General features: G+C 35.9%; 2 protein-coding genes across 6 annotated transcripts in view; one reads left to right on the plus strand and one right to left on the minus strand.

The window, feature by feature from the left end:
* CASK (calcium/calmodulin dependent serine protein kinase) overlaps positions 1–21,513 on the minus strand; it is a gene marked incomplete at its 5' end in the record, with an annotated part of 208,161 nt that overhangs the window by 104,772 nt on the left and 81,876 nt on the right. For all 5 annotated transcript variants that reach the window (XM_080350342.1, XM_080350339.1, XM_080350341.1 and 2 more), the window contains 2 exons: positions 12,888–12,960; positions 14,235–14,312. In XM_080350342.1, coding sequence (XP_080206468.1) covers positions 12,888–12,960; positions 14,235–14,312 — 151 coding nt within the window. The remainder of the gene's footprint in view (positions 1–12,887; positions 12,961–14,234; positions 14,313–21,513) is intronic.
* On the plus strand, positions 4,868–5,875 carry GPR82 (G protein-coupled receptor 82; the record flags this gene model as incomplete). Its single annotated transcript, XM_080356733.1, has 1 exon — positions 4,868–5,875. The coding sequence occupies one exon, from the start codon at positions 4,868–4,870 to the stop codon at positions 5,873–5,875; it is 1,008 nt and encodes a 335-aa protein (XP_080212859.1).

The following is a 21,513-nucleotide window of genomic DNA, read 5'->3' on the forward strand; positions in this document are numbered from 1 at the left end:
TGTTTTTATTTTTGCTTTATTACCTTTGAGTTTTCACACAAGTTTAAGAAGAACCTGGAAATCCCAAAACCCTCTAAACAAAAACATATTTAACTAGAAAAAAAACCCCAAATAATAATATGGTGCAGAAAGCTATTTGCCTATGTTGATCAACAGTGTTCATGTTAAAGACTGATCTTTGAAGTTAAAAGTAAAAATCATCATGCCCAATACTCAGCCACTGTTTTTTTTAGAAGCAAATACAGTTAGAGGTACCTCTGGGAGCTGCACAAAATACCATTTGAGAAAAAAGGCGATGTATTTAGCACTAAAGACCTGAAGTAGAAAAATGTTGGAAGATTATTTTTGTTAGTACTGTCAACTTCAAGCTAAGTTTTCCTGCTTAAAAAGACATTGTTTAGCTTGGTTTTTGTCTATGTAAAACATCTATCCAGAACCTGTGAAACACTTTGCATATTTTATGACAGGCAAAGAACTGAAACTGTGGGAGCAATATATCCCTAACTCTATATCTCCAAGTATGCCACAGAGTTATACTATGTACACTTGTAATTCATCAAAAAACAAAAAAGCTTTCATTCTAGGTCTGTTTTGCTGAACCACAAAGGCAGCTCTTAAACTGGTGAAAAATCATTACTGAACAACAAACACAAACCCAGCTCAAATCTGTCAAATATTTGATTTTCACTGATCCAGCATAGCCTCAACTTGGGTAGATTTGAACATGAGCTTAGATTATTTTGTTTTGATGAGCACTTCTTAAATTATTAAAAACATATACTGACTATAGCTAAAATGCTCCTTACATCAAGCCAGGAGAAGAACTGCACACACTGGGTGACCTCTGCATGGAAAGCTGGAGAACTGGGAAAGAGGAACCACGGTGCTCTGCAACAATTCTCCTGACACAGATGTCCAACTGCAAAGGGTTATTGTATAGTGCATGCATCTTAAGAATTTATGCAGCCAAGAAAACTTCCAATTTTGATGTCTAAGAAAAACAATCCCCAACAACACTAAGCACCAAAAGGCAAAGTTCCAGGCAAGCTACTTGGTAAACGATTTTTCTGGAAAGAAAATACGAATTGCACTCGTGTGTCTTAGAGACTTACATTGGTATTAAATGCCATACAGCAGACCAAATTCCAAGTACCTGAATTTAAACTTCAAGTTAAAGGCTGCTGTACGTCTGATGCATGCTATATATTTATTCAGTGTGATTCATTCTCAGCATCCACAGTAGCCGTACCTAGGGTTGCACACTTTTCTGTGCCCTATCCTCAGCAGTTGCCTTCCATCCTTTGAGAAGCAGACACTGAGCACATCTCTCGGGCCTTCTGCAGCACGGAGACCACCAGGACTGCTACAGGAGCCAGTGGTAACTGAGCTACCACCTTCTTTCATACTACAAGAAGCAACTGCTGCCAATACATTATATATACTCTGTTGTACAGCAGGAACAGCTCAGTTCCCATTTGGTTTGTGACAGGCACAAGGAGATACGAGGTTGACTGGGCTGTCTCCTATCGTCTCAGGCAGGTGGAGGGGAAAGGAAATGACCAGGCAGCCTGCAAGTGGATCACCCTGTCATAGATTACATTGCAGGCTACATACGGCTTATAAATGGCTGGCTATAGATCCTTCACCACTGCTAACTTCCCTGGTTTTGTGCCTTTGAGCCATAAAATAAGTTATCTGCATAGAATGGCAAAATGAAATTTGCTGCTTACTGGCACATAGACTCTAGTAACATGTATAAATTAGAAAGTGAACATGGCTTAAGAGTACAGAAAATACAAATCATTGAGGCACAGAATGCACGTGAAGGTCATTATGAAGAACTTAAGAGTGACTTGCATAAAAGATGCACTTGCATTATTTGAATATAATCAAATATACTTTAGATAAAATATGCCATTTATAAGTTAGGTGGATGGAAATAGTTCACTGAGGTGCTTACTATAGCTTAGAACTAACTGTAACTTTACTTATTTATTTTTATCTTATAATATCCCATTCCTTTGTTACTCATCTCACTGATGAGTTCCAAAATGAAATCTGATAGACTATAATTCACTATAATAATCTATTATAATATAGTAATTCAGAAAAAAATGCCGCACCTCTTCCTACAGCAAGAATCATGGTCATCAAGTTATAAATACTACAGGCTACAGTTAATAACCAACCAAATAATAATAATTTAAAAAACCCCTGCTAACTGGGATTGGTCACAACATTTTTTGGCATGTCTCCTCTTAGCAAATTTCCAGTCTATGCATTCTTGTGTCTAAACCTGGATGGAATAATATAGTAACAAGGACTTCTAAGACTACTTAAGAAACTATTAAATTTTTAATTAATACGAGACTCTTTCTGTTAGAACAAATTTTAATATAACTATACATCTAAAAGTAGAAAAAATAAAAACAAGGTATAACTAATCTAACAGGAACAAAAATTAAAGTACATACAAACTAATGACAGCATTACAAACGAATTACTAATACTCCACAGGCAGTTTCCCTCGCATAAATTTAATGTTAAATTACATAAACTATGTAGTCCAAATAGGCCAGTATGTATGCCCATCATTTTAGTAAGAAACTATAAAATTAATAATACGACTGAACAGTAAAATTAACAGATGATCACTGAGGTGGATTCTCACAGTGTATGCTCAAAACATCAAGGAAATCTAACAAAACAAGAACCTTACCAAAATTGCAGAAGTTTTTATATGGTATCACATCTGTTCTCATAAAGCAATTTATTTATAGCTGACGAAAAGCCGTATCTGACAACCACAGCTCTATCAGACAAAAGGAAATTCAAAGGCCTCAAGTTCTGCAAAACTAAACAGAGTTTGATGATCTGTGATCAAATCTTTCCTGGGGAGGAAAGAAATTGTCCTTTGCACACTTTTGGATGATTTGTATAAAATATTGTATTTCTCGGACACAGCCAGTTTTCCCCAAGTGATGCCCAGAATGCATCAGCTGTAAATTGCTTCCACACAATCCATCACGTGACTAGACATACAAGATGTGAGCATCTGGTCCTTGGTATGAGGACAGACATGGATACAGTGTTATTGCACGGGAGCTTCAGGAACAGACAGTTTTGTGGGAGCTCTTGGAGCTGAAGAACGGTTAAATGTCATTGAAAATACAAGTTTGCAGGCAGAAAATACCGACTTTCTTCTTCCTCACTCTTGAAAAGTGGGCAGTCCTAAAGAAAATGACAGTAACAAACCCTCCACCCCCCAAAAGAGCGGAAATAACTATATGAAGGATTTCAAGGTGTTTCTGATCAAAGGAACATTACAATCGCTCTCCCACACTATCTTGTTCTTTTTATATCTCTAATGGACCTGCATCCTGATCTAATTTCAAAGTCTTTTTTTTGCGAAGACTACATCATCTTGTCTGAACTCTAAATGCCTCACTGCTCTTTGACACCGTAAAAGTGTAAATTCTGAAAACCTACTTATGTCAGAGAGATATTATTCTTAACTGTACTTTGCAGATTCAAATATCATCCTTTTCATTGCAGCAGTGGAGATAAAAAGGACATCAGACAGAAAAATTTCCTCTCTGCAAAGGAAGGTGCGTGCAGCTTGCATAGGTAAGCTTAAAACTAGTGCTTGTTTTACCTGACAAAATTTGGGCATTGGCACAAAAATGACCATTAGACTTCTAAATTACTGAATTCAACAATTACTTTGTGAATTTCATTTATTGTAATAAAAGAATTAATACATTTTTGTTCAACAATCCATATGTGACTTAGTGTATGCTAAAATGCAACAGCTATAAACGTTAGTTTAATTTGCAAGTAGTTAAACATAGCCTACAGCATTATTTTTAAATACGACTTGTACAACTTTCTGCTATCTAATCAGCTTGGTGCCTAGGTATTTTTATCATAGCTACACAGAATCCTCTTTGGTATCTGAGTTCATTTACTTATAGCTGTTTGAAAAAAAAAAAAAAGGCAATATTATCAGTCTGTAAGTTTGAAATCAGTTAATTTTTTCAAAATAGAACAAAAGCTAACTAGGATACACTTCATTAAAATAGTATCGTTACAACAATAAAATGCCTCTACAGGTTAGTAAGTTGAAATGCCAGTTTTTACATGCAGTCATATAGAGCTTCAGTTTCTTATTTTCAGCATAGAAACAGAGAAAAGATTGAAAACAACTTGGAAAAAAGATATTGCAGTTTTCAACTACCATTTAATATGTTTAGAAATACAGACTGAATTGTTTATGCAAAATGTACATCTAAGATTAGAACTCTGAACAAAGGGACATTAGATACAGACAACACAAAATAAACACATCTACCTAGACTCCTGCATGACGCACAGTTTAATTTGAAATTAAATGGAGGCACAGGATACTCCTCTGCATTTCTGCAATTAAAGTAATACTTTGCACTTATTTTGTTTATTTACCTTAAAATAGTCTAGAAGTGGTTTCTAAAGTAGGTTACAGATGTTCCAGAAGACTGAGAAATAAACTGAGACCACACAACTTTTTGCCAGACCCTAGCCTGGACCTTTCATTTCCTCATTTATTTTATTGCATTCTATGTATGTAAAATCTTTGGGGTTTAACAGCAGCCAACTCTTCTTCACAAAATCTGAATGGAAGAGAACACCCAAACATTAACCTCACGCAAACTCCAGATGATAAACCCAGAGGACAAGCAGCAGTTAGTAACTTTGAAAAGTCAGGGAGAAAAAGGAACAGTTACAATAGGAGAAAAGACTAAAAGAGATGTTAGATGCACATTTCAGAAGAATAATCCTTTTAATTGTGTTTCAGCTCTGACCAATTTTTCAAGATATACCGGCATAAATGAGAAATTCAACATGTCTTCTTCAGCCATCATTAGCTACTACTGTAGTTCTACCAGTCATCTACTCTTCCCTATGTCCTGCTGGAATTTTTGGGAATATTCTCGCTGTCTGGACACTTTCAAAGAGAGTACCCACAAAAAGGACACAATACATTTACCTGGCAAACCTTGTCACTGCAAATTTACTTGTATGTAGCACAATGCCTTTTCTGGCTGTCTATTTTTCAAGAGGGTACCAATGGACTTATGACTCTGTAGCATGTAGCATAGCAAATCACCTTGGGACTCTCATTATGCACGTCAGTATGTATGTTACAATTATAATTTTATGTTCAATCGCTCTAAGTCAGTATGCAACACTGAAGAAAACCAGTGATGCACAATATTCTCAAGCAGTTAATGAAAACTTTTACAGATGTGTACTTAAAAAGTTTCGTCAGCCAAAATTTGCTAAATATTTGTGCATCATTATATGGCTTACTGTGCTCTGCATAACAGCAACAGCTATAACATATAATGTCCTGGAAAGGACTATGGAAGAATTTCAAAGATGCTACAACATGAAGGTAGAAGCTGGTGAATTCACTGCAATGATTGCGGCTTCTCTTGCTACTGCGTGTTTTTTTATATCTTTTATGACGGTGTTGTTGTCATACTATTGTCTTACCAGACATCTGAGTAAAATACAAAAAAACAGCTGTATTGGAGAAAAACACCTAATTTACAGTACGGTGAAAAGAAACATTCTTGTCATCCAAATGATATTAACTGTCTGCTTTCTTCCATATCATATTTTTAGACCAATTTTTTATGTATTACTTACAAATAATGATTGCCCAACGTTAAACTATCTAGTGGAAATTAAAAATTTCCTTACTTGCCTTGCTGCTGCTAAGAGTAGCTTAGATCCAGTCATAACCCTTCTGGTAGATAAAACATTTAAGAAAAGACTGTATGGCTTGTTTACAAAATCCACATCAGAAGAATCCCAAAATGTGAGGGAATAAAGAAAGATTTTAGTAGAATATAAGTAACAATAAACACATTCATTACCTATAACCAGACTTTGATATGAAATAGTAAATATTTTAATAAAATATTATTTGTATTTTGTTTTAAATGATCTTGCTTGCTACATCAGCAGTAGCCATAATAAATCTGATGTGTATACCCAAACGAATCCAAGTAATTTATACAGTGAACTGTGTAATACTCCTTTATCCATGCAATGCAAAATCATTTTCTGTTTGACTGACAGACAGTGATTTCTACCTTAATAATCAAGCAAGAAGGTAGCAAGTAAGCAGAAGTAATCAATAAAAGTGTCCCAGGTTTTGGACACAGGTTTCCCTTACAAAAAAAGCTAAACAAAGCACAGATGTTTTCTATGGAATGGGTTAATCACATATCAAAGGCTTAAGAAAGCAGGCACAGAAAGCTCCAAAATGCATTCAAGATTAACATGTATTTTTTGTTCGAGAGTATTTGGGTAGAAGGTTGATTTTTATTTTTTTCATGGGGAATGCACCATAAGGTACCTAAACTCTTTAGTGCATAAAGAAAAGTTCTTGATGACAACTTATTCTAAAGTTACTGAAAATGTTACTATTTACTTTAGCTATGTCCATCATATCAGGGTTTTGCTATAGTAACTGTCTTTTTAGGAGTAAAAGTGTGTTAAGAATTTACACACTTTTTTTGTTCTAGCCTTCACAGAAAAAAAAACTTTACTACAGCTTTGTACTAAATTACAGAAATATCAGATTTAATTACTTTAGAGCCCTGCTCTGACAACTCCTATCATAGCCACAGTGTTACTGAAATTACATCTGCAACAAAGTAACCCTGAAGAGAAAGATTTGATGGTGCCTCATATCCTGCAAAGGTGAAGAGGAAGAGAGACTCTGATGGCCTAGGATTTTACTGGATGTTTAAGAAGAATGGGTTTTATACATGCTTCCTCAGGAACCATTTTCCTTGCAGTCTTACCCACAGCTGTCACATTCAACAGCTGAGGCAGTGGCTTCCCTATATGTACGCAAGCCTTGTGTACTCAGGCCACTGTACTCACCCCAAAGTGCCACATACTTATTCCATTTCAAAGGTGGATTAACACATGCTGCTCCAGAAGGCACCTCCTTCACAACAATGTTCAAACCCAGACCATTTGCAGAAGAGTGCATAAAGCACAAAAGATCTATAAATTGCAACACAGTCGAATGTACAATATTCAATGAAGAAAAAAGGACGAAATGCAGTTATTTCTAACCTCTGGCACTACTTATAATTGAAAAAGAACCCAACAAAACAAATTACTGGAATTTCCGTACTCCTAGTCTAATCTTGTGAGGGAAATTCTATGGTTTAATTAGGAACGTGTAAATCTTTATTATTTACTGGTATACAAAATATATTCAGTGATAAACATTTAATGATCATTAACAGTATGAGAGTAGTGCAAAACAGGATTTCTTTCAACTGTTGAAGTTAGAATATTGTGATGACTTAAGGTAGAGATATCAATTATTCGGTATCATTTCTGTAGAAGACACTTAAGATTACATAACGGTCTTTTCCCTTGTACAATCTTGTCTGCAACTAAGATCAAGAGGAGTTTATTGAGTGTAAAAAGTGCTATAAAATACTAGGTATTCTGAGAAGTCCCACCACTCACTCAAAAGTTCACAAGGAAATCTCATGAGCAATTCTGCCTTCCCAACCTTGCCACTGAGTTCCACGAGTACACTACATCCACTTAAGCGCCCACAGACACAAAAGAGTAGGTCTTCTCTAGGAGTGACCCCAAAACAGCTCCTTCGTGTTCTGCAGAAGCTAAAGATGTAAGTGAAAAAGACAGAAAATCACAGGAATGTAGTATTTTACTTAATACAATGTTACCTGTGATACTAGAATTTAGTGACTGCTTCTTTAACAGGATTCTCATGTGATGTTTAGCACAAGACTTATGGAAAAACATGAAGTGGGCAGCTTCAGGCTCTAGCTCTACAAAGCACTGCAGGAAAGTTGCTCTGTGAACACAGTTGTTGAGCATGGGAAACCTGTTTGTGCAGGTGGGTGTTCGACCACACAACACAACCAAAGGCCAACTACCCACAGTAGGACTGAACAGAGCAGTTTAGGTCCTCCAGATGGCATGGTGATCAATAGCTGTAAGTCTGGGTGAGCAAAGCTCTTCACTACCAATGTGTTCTTATAATTTGCACAGGACCAAACTGAGAATCTGCTACTTCTGTCCTTCCTTAAATACATTTTATAGGGAACATATTTGCAGCTGTTAGGATATCTCAGCAAAATGCCTGCCTGTGTATGTTTTTCTTAATACAGTTTTTTATGGTAGCATAGACTTAAGCTGTTCTTTCTCCACTTTTCTAGTCACAACCACTTGTTCTCCAGTGGAGCATTTAGCAAAAAGGCAGGAAAACAGATGAAACTTTGTTAAAGACCCTTAGCAAGATCTCACTCCACCATTTCTACATAGTATCAAAAAATGATAGATAGAATCATAGAATGGTTTGGGTTGGAAGGCACCTTCAAAGGTCATTCAGTCCAACCCCCCTGCCATGAGCAGGGACATCTTCAAATAGGGGAGGTTGCTCAGAGCCCCCTCCAGCCTGCCCTGGAATGTCTCCAGGGATGGGGCATCTACCACCTCTCTGGGCAACCTGAGCCAGTGTTTCACCACCCTCACTGTAAAAAATTTCTTCCTCATGTTTGGCCCGAAACTCCGCTCTTTTAGTTTTAAACCATCACCCAATGCCCTGCCAGTTCCCAACCTTCTTTAGGCCCCTTTTAAATACTGAAAGGCGTCAATAAAGTCACAGAACTCCAGGTGGAGTCTTATCAGAGCAGAGGAGCAGAATCACCTCCCTCAACCTGCTGGCACTTTCTCTTGAACTGTCATTATTAGATAATAATGAAAGTATTTTGTTAATATAGTAATTGAAACTGATGAGTGGGAGAGGACCTTTAAATCAGGACAAAGAAATAGGAGGAAAATGGTTTATCTCTTTCTTCCAGCTTTTCACTTCACTATATTCTGTCCTGCAAAGTAACATTTTCTCTGACTTCATAATGAGGAATAAGGAAGTAACAAATGGGGTTAACTCTGCATTAAAGTGGTTTTTCTCTTAACATAAACACAACTGAAGATGGTTCCCTTGTATGCCACAACACATTTATTACAGGCAATAACGCATGCCTTGAGATTTAATGGGACTAAAAACAAGTAGCCAAAATGTGCTCTATAGCTGTAATATTTCTTCAAGAAGGACAAAAATTAATCGTATGTCTCTGCAACTCTGAACTGCAAAGGATACTAATGATCACTGAACTTGCCTAAGTACTGTGCTATAGAATTATTTTAATAATTATGGTTTTAAAACCCCAAAGTGGTGGGTTTGTTCTAAGTAGGTGAACTCGAATACTTCCAGTGCCTGTGGCAGTTAATGTGGTGTAGAATACCTAAAGCAGCATTGTGCATTTAACACAGTGACATTTGGTCAGTATTCAATATTTTGAGTTGTTATATTCTCAGCATATGGGAAATATTGCCTTATCTTGACAGTTTCACTGAGTTACCTTTAGTAAGAGGACAGACTAACCCTGACCTTGATAGAAGACCTTCATGCTAGTTATTGAAAGTAGAATGCGTTTTGCACTCAAGAAATAGACTGCCTAAGCATTGTATATGTTATGAAGCAGGACATAAGAAGTGCATTTCTTCAGTGTTTATTGCAGATTTTTTCACCTCCTCATTTTTGCAACAACTTAAATAGAATGTTTTTTATTAGTAAAACATCAAAAGATTTTACAACCTTCAGTTAGCCTATATTGTGGTGCTTATATAGTATTTTATATAGTTGTGTAAGCTTGTTATAAAAATACATTTTAATATAACTGATACAAGAGTAATTTAATCACATCAAGTGCTCTAGTTGCTGGTTTTTTTTCCCCTTAGTTCACTCCAAACACTCCAACTTTGTTCTGTGATTTCCATATAGTTTCGAGTGTTTCTATACATTTCTGTGATTAATAAAATGACTGGTGTGCAACTGGAGTCAGGGCAAGCTTGCTGGCTAAATGTAGACACTCAAAATGTTTATTATAGCTTTATCTCAGTAGGTATGAATGGTTGTTTCCAACATATGATCATATAAATAGGTGAAACTGCTAAAGGAAAAATACATGGATTCCGCCTTTTCTGCTGTTAGGATTCAGTTCAGTGTTTCTGTGACTGGAAATAAAAACATTTGTTCTAGATTGAAGGACTAAGAGTTATGTACTGTTCTGTGTGTGGTGTACAAATCTCAGTTGGTCCATGTGACTTGAGACCTGATCTGTCAATGGATTTGAATGTCGATTTATGCAGTATACAAAACATAATTAACTGTATGAATTCTGAGAGCGCACTCAGTTACCACTTCTTTCATTGACTAAACTACTTGTACTTAGGCACTTCAGATTTTGCCTGTTGAGATTAAGGCTCTTATTCTTCTGCTTTCAGGTATATCTAGAAAATTAGTAAGGACTGTACATATGTACTTGCGTATGTTTCTGGAAGTTTATATTCAATCATATAAAAAACAATCAGAATAGAAACTGTTCTTTAAGACCATATTCTCTTTCCAGTCTTTGAATATCCAAAACGGGAAATGTCTTGCATGTTACTTTCCTTCTGTTCTTTTCACTTTGCCGTGGAACCTGTTTTATACTTTCTGGACACAGTCAGTAATAACTGGTGCTTTTCATGTATTTTCTAGAAGATATTGGATTCTTGAGATCCAGTAGCAACTGCTTCGTGAGGATTTTGTTAGGTATTAAATTGTTAAAGGTTATTAAGGCTGCAAAATCAGTAGCAGAGGTAGAATTAAGTGTACTATCTGGCCACGTTTTTCTAAGGTGCACTTCCTCATTCAATGCAGAAGAGCCTGCAAGAATAAAGTTTTCAGTATTTATTCCTCAATGTTTCTTCAGGTGGTAGGGTTTTTTTCCCCTTGTTTATGTCCATTCCTGTATATATGCTTCCTATCTCAGACTCCCCATTGCTTGTTTTGTCCTGCCTTTTCCTTGTGTACTGTTAATTGACTGCTGTGTGTTTGGAGACCAAGTTTGCTGAGAAGTACATTCATGCTGCTTGTACTACTTCAAGCTCAACAACTATGTGTTTTCTGATCAGGACATTTATATATTCTAGTTATTTGCCCAGCCAGTCAGAAAACACATCTTCTGATTGATGAGCTGGCCACCAGTGCAGCTTATTTGAATGGTTAACAGAAAGTAGATGGACACTTGCAGTCTTTCAAACTGCTTTGTAAATCATGTGCTGTGCATAGTTGCCTTAGGATTTTGTGTTCCTTGCTATGGAAATGAATTATTTTCTTTTTTATTATTATCTTTTTTTTTTTACTATACACAAGTCACCTGCTAACTTCTGAGTTGGTACCAGGATGTCTAAGCAGTGCAAAAACTTTAGTGCATGAACTGTGTTTTACTGAAGTATTCCTCTGTCTCTCCCTCATGCCTTTCTGTTTTGGGGGATTTTTCCTCCATGAACTGCTATCAGTTCCTCCTGTCAAATGCTAGACCAGTGTATTACTTGATTTGTAGTTTCTCAAATAGCCTGTACTCCACAAAAGCTTTTCCACTAAAAGATAAACCTTGATGCAATTGAAAAATGTAAAGAACACATCACCTTGAACAGATTACATAGGAAAAAAGTAAAGTATCTTGAGCTTCATCAAAAGAATTGTGGCCAGGAGGTCGAGCAAGGTGATTCTGCCCCTGTGCTCTGCTCTGGTGAGACCCCACCTGGAGTCCTGCATCCAGCTCTGGAGCCTCAGTACAGGAAAGACATGGACCTGTTGGAGAGGGGCCAGAGGAGGCCACAAAAATGATCAGAGGCTGGAACAGCTCTGCTGTGAGGACAGGCTGAGAGAGTTGGGGCTGTTCAGCTGGAGAAGAGAAGGCTCCAGGGAGACCTTATTGTGGCCTTTCAAAACTTAAAAGCAGTCTGTAAGAAAGATGTGGACAGACTTTTTAGCAGGGTCTGCTGCAACAGGACAAGGGGTAACCATTTTAAACAAAAGCAAGGGAGATTCAGTGTTAGACATAAGGAAGAAATTTTTTACGATGAGGGTGGTGAAACACTGGCCCAGGTTGCCCAGAGAGGTGGTAGATGCCCCATCCCTGGAGACATTCCAGGCCAAGCTGGACAGGGCTCTGAGCAACCTGATCTAGTTGAAGATGTTCCTGCTCATGGCAGGGGGTTGGACTAGATAAGCTTTGAAGGTCCTTTCCAACCCAAACTATTCAATGATTCTATGACTCTATCATTCCATAAGGTGCAATTTTTCCTGCCCATAAGATGATGATTAAATATTTTGCAGTTCAAAAGAACATTCACAGAAAGCTTAAGAGGGAAAAAATGAAGTATGACTGTATTAACCTTACAGATCTTTATTAATTCACTTTTGTCCACTCAGAATTTGGTCATTTAGTTTATTTCCTTTCAAAGCAATGTCTACAGTGACATCTAGAGCTGGAATATTGCACTTAGCTGAATGCGTTCCACACCCAAACCGTATAGTTATATTTCTGCAGTGCTTTTACCAAAATGAAATGGTCTGTTGGTTTACACTTCTGTAGACTGATACATTAAAAATTTTTACTCATGTAATTGAACAGGTTTATTTCTAACGACAGTATTCAATAAAAACAATGACAGACTGTAAAATAAATTCAAAAACTAGAAATTCAACTGATTTTCAACATAAGTTGCAATCAAATGGGTATGTAATCTGTGAATAAAGACCTGCTAAATGTTCTGTGTGATGGAATTAGAGATAGGCTTTAATCTTACATGACACAGTAAGAGCAAACACACACTCAGCAAATATAGCTTCCTTTTCTACAGCTTCCCCTTTCCTCTAAATTACAGAAATTAGAATTCAGTATTTTGAATTATTGTGGTGAAGTAAGAAAATAATTAAACCCCCTTACCTTCACATCTCTGTGAATTATATTATTATCATGACAGTAACGTAGAGCTTCCAATATCTGTCTCATGTAATGACTGAAAAAACAAAGACATCATACATGACAAACCTGCAGGAAAAATTGCTACACACATATAACAAACTAAGTTTTAATAGTCTCACTACAGAAAACTAATCAACCAACTTAAATATCCAGAGTTCAGTAGAATGGAGTTTGTATTAATAATAATGAATAATAAAATCTAAAGTTTTATGATTATTCTGATTGAAGCCAAGGAAAATTAGAAAATAAAAATCTGCATTTGCCATTTTGTCAAGTTTTCAAATGTTCAATAATTCTGCATATGAAAAGGAGGTCAAGACCTTTTTTTTTTTTTTTTTCTTTTTTAATAAAATAACATTAAAAAGAAAAAAGTGTGTATCAATGCCTGATTTATCTGGAAAGGGATAGAACCAACATCTTGATTTGCTTGATGCAGACTGCAGACTAATTTCTTTCTCCCCTGTGTCCAAAGGATCTGCTAACAGATTCCTGATCACAGTAGACAGTCCAGAAAGCCAACAGCATCCGGTGCTGCATCAGGCAGAGCGTTACTAATGCGCTAAGGGAGCTGATCCTTGTTCTCTGGAGTTTCCAGTTGGTTATAGGGAAGCATTTTTCCCCAGGAACATAATTAGACTAGACCAAGTTGCCTAGGGAGGCTGCGGAATCTCCATCCTTGGAGGTTTTCTAGACCCCACTGAAAGAAGCCTTGAGCAGTATGATCCAAATGCACTGTTGACCCTGCCTTGAGCTGGAGTTTGAAATAGAGACCTTTTGATGTCTCTTCAAACCTGGATTCTACAACGCTAGAAAACCTACAGTATAGAGAAAAGCAAAGAAAGAATCTTATGTGCTTTGAGCTCAATTATCATGCCACTAGGACATTTGGTTTAGTTCTTCTGCCATTACATAGACTCTTTGATTTTAGTTTAATAAGTGAAAAGTTGAAGTGACCATAAACAAACAAACAAACAAACAAGGCAACTCCATCTAGCAAGAGCAATAAAACTTACACCTGTCAGGCAAGCCAACTAATGCCATTATATGAGAGATTCATAAAAGGCAAAGACAGAGAATTATGTATTGGATGTGAAATACTCTTTTATTCATTAATCCCATCCGAATTTACAATGAGTAAATGACAAAATGCTCCACAATTCTACCTTTGTTATGCTAATTATTATAATAAGCATTCAGACTGTGGAAACAGGATTATTTATAGCATTTGATCTTTTAGCTACCAGATTGTACAACAGTATATTCCAATCTTTTCCATTTATTGTGTGGGATTAATTAAAAAATACATACCTGGCTACGGCCTCGCTGTACACAAATCCAGCATCTGCTCTCTTCACAATTTCAAAACACAGATCTGCTCCATCCATACTGCAGGTAAAAAGAGGGGAAAATGCCTAAGACAGATAACTACAATGAATTACATTAAAATGCTCAAAAACCCCCACTATCTACTCCACTTATATAAATATTACATAAAATACTCTGGATACACGTGCAACGCGTTACTAACCAAAACAGCATTTAACAGGTAATCTAATAGAATATGGCTTGCCACAGGTTAACCATTTTATGCCTCTTAGGTCATAAAACAGTTCTCTCAAAACATTAGAAAAACCAAACATTTCTTCTACTGCTTAAACTGCTCATTGAACAAGGTGTGCAAGACAGCAGAAAGTAAACACCCTGTACAAAAAGGCTCTGCAAGTTACCAACTAATGCATGATACTACATTGTGTTCCTACAAGCATTACAAGTGAAACTCCATAATAAAGACTGTAGCTATACAAAGACCTTACTCAAGTCGAATTTAAAATTGAAGACTTAAAAAATACTCTAGAATTGTTGTATAATCTTTCCAGTTACCATTCTTATAAGAATAATTAAGGGGCCAAGAAGATATTTTACGCCTCAGAGCCTCACAGAAGGCACCTGAAAACAGTGAGAGCACACATACTATATCATTAGCTCTGATACTTGATATTTTGTTTCTTTCCTCCTTAATTGTCTAGTCTTTCTGATAACCTAACTTCCCACAAAGAGTAGTATATCACTTTTAGATGCACATGTATTAATAGCACTTAGGCTAAAATTAGACCACCATTATCTAAAACCAAAGCAGCTTGGTGTGGCATAACTGCCCTCCTTTTCTTTCTCCTGTAAGTAACTTAAGGCAGATTGATATCTAAAAACGTTCATTGCTTGATGGGGCAAGGAGAGAGTAACAGGAGTTAACAGGAACAATAAAAATCACATAATTCATGCTTAAGCAATTTGCAAAAATATTGATTGTAACACATCATTTTCAACCTTCACACCTTTTCTTTTTCCTCTCCACCAAAGACTCAAGGGTGGGAAAAAACCAAAAGCAGCAGAATTTGCAAGGTATCTGGAAAGCCAACATTATCAAGGCCATTTTGGTAAGCTACCAGGAATGTCAGCATGCAATCACTTTTGCTTTGCTACACACCTGTGATGCAAAACTTCTGCTTAAGGAGTCAGAAGCAATGTGCAGAAGCTTTATTTCCCAAATAAATCTAAAAAGTATCCCCACGCATAAATTTGGGTTTAGCTAGTTCATTTGAAAAAACCCTCATGTCAATCTCCCTTTCAGTGCTTCCTCCCAACAATTTATTTCAGCTAGATGGGAAACAAAACTGAAACGTGATCAACAGCAAGAACCGCAGAACATACAAAATGTATGATTAACTACCAACAATTAGGAGGTGTCATTCATGAAGCAGCAAAACCCTGTAGAAGACTGACTTCGCTGTGACTTGTTGAAAACTACTTATGAATAAAGATTCAGAGGCACTCAATATTTTTAGTGGTATCAATAGTTGCTGAGACACTGAGCCAAGAGTGTTATTCCTTTACATGAACTTTTCTATTAAATAAGGTGTTTATAATCAGAATGGTCTTCAACATGTATATTTACCTCCCACTTACACACACCAGCAGTTTTCATTTAAATTTTGTGACAGTAAGTAACAGTTCGAATTTTTTTTTGTTGCAAATACTTTTCAGTTGGTTTAAATTACATCGATATTCGAAATTGCTACAGACTGTGAGCAGTAATGTTTCAAAGTTTTATTCCATTAAGATGAACTCTGTTGATCTCAAAAGCACAAATATGCATGAGGTGTGTTTTAAAGACTATCAGCATTAGGCATGTGAAAATTGTAAAAATTGAAAAAGATAAATAAACACATAGACATATATACATGTTGAAGACATAAACAGAAGATGTAAAAAGAGTTGGTGAAATTACAGCACACTCCTAATCTGAGAGAGAATCATTTGATCCCAGTAGAGGGCACTCACGGAAGCTACAGAAACTGACTGGGACACTTTTTGGTATTTATACTGAAAGCGGCAGCTACAGCAACTCCTAATAGGGAGTTAAACTGACAACACCAGCATAACCGAATTGTTTTGGTTATCTGTACAAATTGCATCCTCCATTTTCCCATATTCTACTATTGATTTTTCTATATTTTTAGCAGAACTGTAACTGGATCTCACCCCTTTGTATAAATGTTTCTTTCCAGAGTTCTGATCAGTGCTATTGTGCACCTTGAAAATCTTTCTACTATTCTGCACAAAGCTGATGATAAACTGCAGCCTGCTTATAAAGTTTACTCCTGAGTCATATTCAATGTAGAAATCTGTTCCAAGGCTAATAGTCACTCTGAAGAATACCCTGTATACTCCAGAAGAGATCTATATTTTAATGCTGAGGTATTAAAATAAAAAGCTATAAAAAGCTACTGAGGTAGCTCTGAATTTGCAGATGACATAGTGAGATGTGGCCTATGACTTCATTTATTGGTAAAGAATCAGAAAGTTTGAAAAGCACTGCTTTAGGGAATTTTATTAATTAAAAAAAAAAAAAAAGACTTGGCATATTGTCTGTAACTGAGTTTAATGAGTTTTGTACCATGTACATTAAAGGTCTGCGTACAATGGCATGTTTTCCTTTAGTTGGACTGTTTTTATACACTAGTCATCTTCACTTACTACAAGTAAACTGCCATAAATTAAGTTACAAAATACACTAACTTTTCTTGAAGCCCTATGTAGTAACCTCTGAAAATTAAGACCAAAAAGTGCAGAAACTCTTATTTCCTACATATTGCTCCTGCATTCAGGGTTTAGCTCATTCCAGAAAATTAAATTATATTTCTGAGTTTACCTTCTCAGTATCTGTTTAGAGCCTCTTCTGTACTTTAGACTGCGATACTTTTACAACTTCGCTGGCAACCAAGAATTTCAGTGCTTTTCATACACTAACTCATTCCATTTAGTCACAATCAACAGACAAACTCCACTGAGAAATACTTAATTCCTAAATTACAGTGCAGAAGACAATCTTAGGAAATGTAGGTAATTCTAAACAGGTACGCTTGGAAACAATTTTCTACTATTGTTTTCATAGCAATGGTTCAAACAGATTATTAAATAACAGAAAGAACATATGCATCCTTAAAAAGCACTGATTTTGGTGGTAATATAAAAGTAGTACTGTAGCTAACCTGAAGTCTTTAATTCATGCTCCAATTTAATGTTAAATCCTCCATATGTCAGCCAGTATCATAAGGCGATACAAAAATACTCACTTTATTGCAATGCGTGTTTATACAAAAGCTTGAAAATGCAAGTATATGCATTAACATTTTATATTGACTTCTACCGGTTAATTTTGCTTAAAAATGCAACTTCTGAACCTCTGCTTAAATAATGCAACTTAATAGCCCTTGATAATTAAAGTTACAATAAATTCCAAAATTTCAATGCATAAATGCCTCAATTCTCTGAATTCTCAGTTGCTCTGCCAGATTCTGCTACTTATTACAAAAGAGCCAAAATTTCACCCAAGATAAAAATTGTGACTTCTAATTCTGGCCTTGTCAAAATGAAACCTCCAAAGATTGCTCTTTAAGTATTAAAACTAATAAAGACCGTTTTCCTATTTCTTTGTGCCTACCAAATGAATGAGATCAACAAATACTAACCAAAAGTAAGATGAGAGGATATCTCTTTCTTCAAGCATAAGTTAGCTTTAAATTCTCTATCACTTTCTTTGACTGTAATCAGTCTATCGGGGACAAAAGGGCATCAGCATACCCAGACCAGATCATTGCCAAACTGTGTCCACAAGTAACAAGGCTAGGATGTATTGAATATGCATAACACATTGGAAAAAAAAAGAACAACAACAAAAAATCCCTATTACAAACATAACGTAAACATGAGTTTTATCAAGTCAAACAATATGTCTGCATATCAAAGAGTTTGATATCAGAATATTTAATACTTGGTGGAATTTGTTTGCCTTAAAGCATTTAAGATTAGAGCTAGTCACTTTAGACTCCCTTTCAGCCCACAGGAAAAACAACATGTACAGAGATGCCTCAGATTTAGAGCGCAATTTTTAAACATCTGAAGTCAAGACAGACAGAATCTCTAATGTATTGACTTCTCCAAGTGTATTGTAAGCTTTTTAAAATGAATTTGAAAGTTTTTCCTCTTGTTGGATATTTTGAAAGTCTGTCCCAAACTTAAATCTAGAAGCATCTGAAACTATTTTCTTTCAGTAATCACATTAACATGTTTCAGTGTGAAAAATACAGATTTTAGTTTCTTTTGATTTTTATTTTAAAAGGTAACATTTAGGGTTTATTTTTATCCTAGATAATGCATTATGCAATTACGAAAGAGCAGAAGTACAGTAAATCCATACAGAAGACAAAGAACTACAGGCGAGGCTCCATTTAAAAATAAAACCATAACTGGTATCCTAACACAATTAAGCAAATTAATGAAAAAAAGTTTTCACTCCATTAACTAAGCAGCTGTGCTACTTCACAGTATTGTAACAAAGGAGAACAGAAAAATAGCATTCATTTTCCCTCTTCTTTTTTTATCTTAACACTTCAACAAAACCATATGACTGAACGTACCAACTGCCATTGAAATGCTCATCGGTTTATGCTTAAAGTAAACCGCAGTAACTGCAACCATTTTAAAGTACTGCTTTTATTAGTCTGAAGCAGTTTTTACACATTAGCTATGTTAATCTGCTAAGCTATATATACATAACTATATATATACAGCCTAATTGATAATGTCCAACAATACAAATCTCTCAGAATACACTGAGCAAAACCACCTATAAGTGGTGAGACAATATTCTGTAAATGACCAGATATTAAGGCGTCTGCGAATCACTCACTAGTCATGTATCTGAGCTCTTCAGCATGAAAGCTAAATACTTGCAGTCCACATACTTTGATAATAATGAGGATAAAATGCATGTAATGTGCTCTAAGTCTAAAAATGTGGTTTTCAGACACTTCAAATGGCATATTTGCTTTGTTTTAGAAATACTGCAAGTAGATGACCATTCTCAAGAGTATTCTCATTGATAAAGACCAATAGTCATCAGAAAAAAAAAAAAGTAACAAGCAATAGAATATAGAACCAAAAGTGATTGTTATATACCAAAAAGAAAGGAGCATCCTATGTAAAATCAGTGTTTCTCCCCCACCACATGCGTAAACTACCAAAGCAAACATGTGACAGGGACAGCACTGTCTAGAATAGCACATTATTGAACACATATGAAAGAAATCAGATTTTACCTCATTTCATAAATGACATATTTAAAGAGCAGGAGAGTTCTGCATATTATTTTGTTCTCTGTAAGGCACAGACTTTTAAAAAAAGGTTGCTTTCATCTGTTTTGACACTGTAAAATGTATCTGTTTGATGTACATGCTTGCATTAGGTAAAAGGTCACAGTTAACTCGAGACTAATGATGCATCCCAGCTCTCGGCAAATAACACCACAGAAAGCAAAAGAAAATTGTGACTGTATGATAAAGACTAGAGCTGGTCTTATCTCAAACATAAGGTCTCTCTAGAGCCTTCAAGGGATCTCTTCCATCAGTGGAAAGAGTCCACTAGGCTTTTGGGGAGCATCTGGGGGATATTTGGGCGAAATCACTTGGCACAAGCACATACTTTCCTATTTACCATGTAAAAACATCTAAGTACTTTTAAAACAGTAATTTTACTTCAAGAATTTCTAGGACGTGGTCTGCTTCTTACTCCCCACATGCACTTCATCTATTATGACCAACTGCTTATATGCAGTTTATTACAGAAGCGCCTGATGGCTAATGGTAACATGACACAATGGCCCCATTCTAAAGAGTGCTTGAATTTGTGTATAAGTAGTGGTTAAAAACACAATTGTTAGTATCAAACTTCATTGCTACTGTTCATGTTCATCAATGCTTCTATGAAATGTGACTTGATTTTTAAACTGTTTATTTTACCAAAGTTTCCAAATTGGACACAGGTATTTTTTTTCTGAGTGGTACAATCTCTTGTTATCGGATAAATGCTGCACTTGCTTATTTAACTTCTACTTTTTTCTGACAATAGATTTGGCAAGATATTTGGGGTCATTTTAGCAGCTGCTCCATGTAGCTCACAGCTTATGAAAAAGTGGTGGACCTATGTTAGCACTTACATGCAACTGATGGCAAAAAGTTTCAGGTTTGGTTATTGCATGCATTTCATGCGCTGGACCTGAATTAATTTTCATGCAAAGCATCTGCCAGTCCACAAATAGCCCATCACCAGCTGGGCTTGTATCTCCTCTGCAGATCTGTGTTGTCTCCCCCTTTTCTGTCATTTCAGAATAACTAAAATAAAATGTTTTATTACTGTAGATGAAACTTTGTTGCAAAGCAGTTAAGTTTGTTGTAACAACAGCATAATGAACAGAAAGCAGTATGAGGGAAAATAAGTTACCTAGAAATGCAAAGATGCTTTTATACTAGCTACAAGTTTCTTATTACGGCCACAATTATATAGTATGCCACTAACCCAATTGAACTTGGACAATGCAGCCTTACTCCACAGCAAACATCAGTCTTTGTAGAATCACCTTACCAAAGCATCCACTCTAGTATAACACATTGCACACACAACTTTCACATTCCCTGCTACATTTTGAGCACAGCTGTTCCCACTGCCTCATTTTCTATTGCTGTTTATTACAAAAGGGTGATGCCTTGTAGTGTATAAGGGAGACAAGGACATATGAGACAGTAATTAATTATTATCCTTCAAATAATTTAGCCTCACATTTCCTTCTTTCATGTGGCCTGAAGTCAGGTACAGTATTTGTGTAATAACCCTAATTGTTCATACTTACTTTTTATGTATACAAACATAAAGGCTAATAGGCTTGTCATTAAAAAATAATTATGGTTTTTCTCTCATATTTCTGAGCTACTGGCACAGTAAAAATAGAACCAAACCTTTTCTCCGTTTCAAAATCTTGTTAATTATCACAGTATGTCTCCCCAAGGTGTACAAAATTATTTCCTAATACGATAATTAAAGTCCCTTGGTCTATCCTTTGGGATTTAGAAAATAAAAACCAAGGTCAGTACTGAATTAAAACTTACAGAAAAGAAAGCATAAAAAAATTATTTCACACAGTCATAAGTTTATAAACTTACCTAAAACCCAAACCAAAACAAATCAGAAGACT

Source organism: Nesoenas mayeri (assembly GCF_963082525.1).
Source record: "Nesoenas mayeri genome assembly, chromosome: 1".
NCBI lineage: Eukaryota > Metazoa > Chordata > Aves > Columbiformes > Columbidae > Nesoenas > Nesoenas mayeri.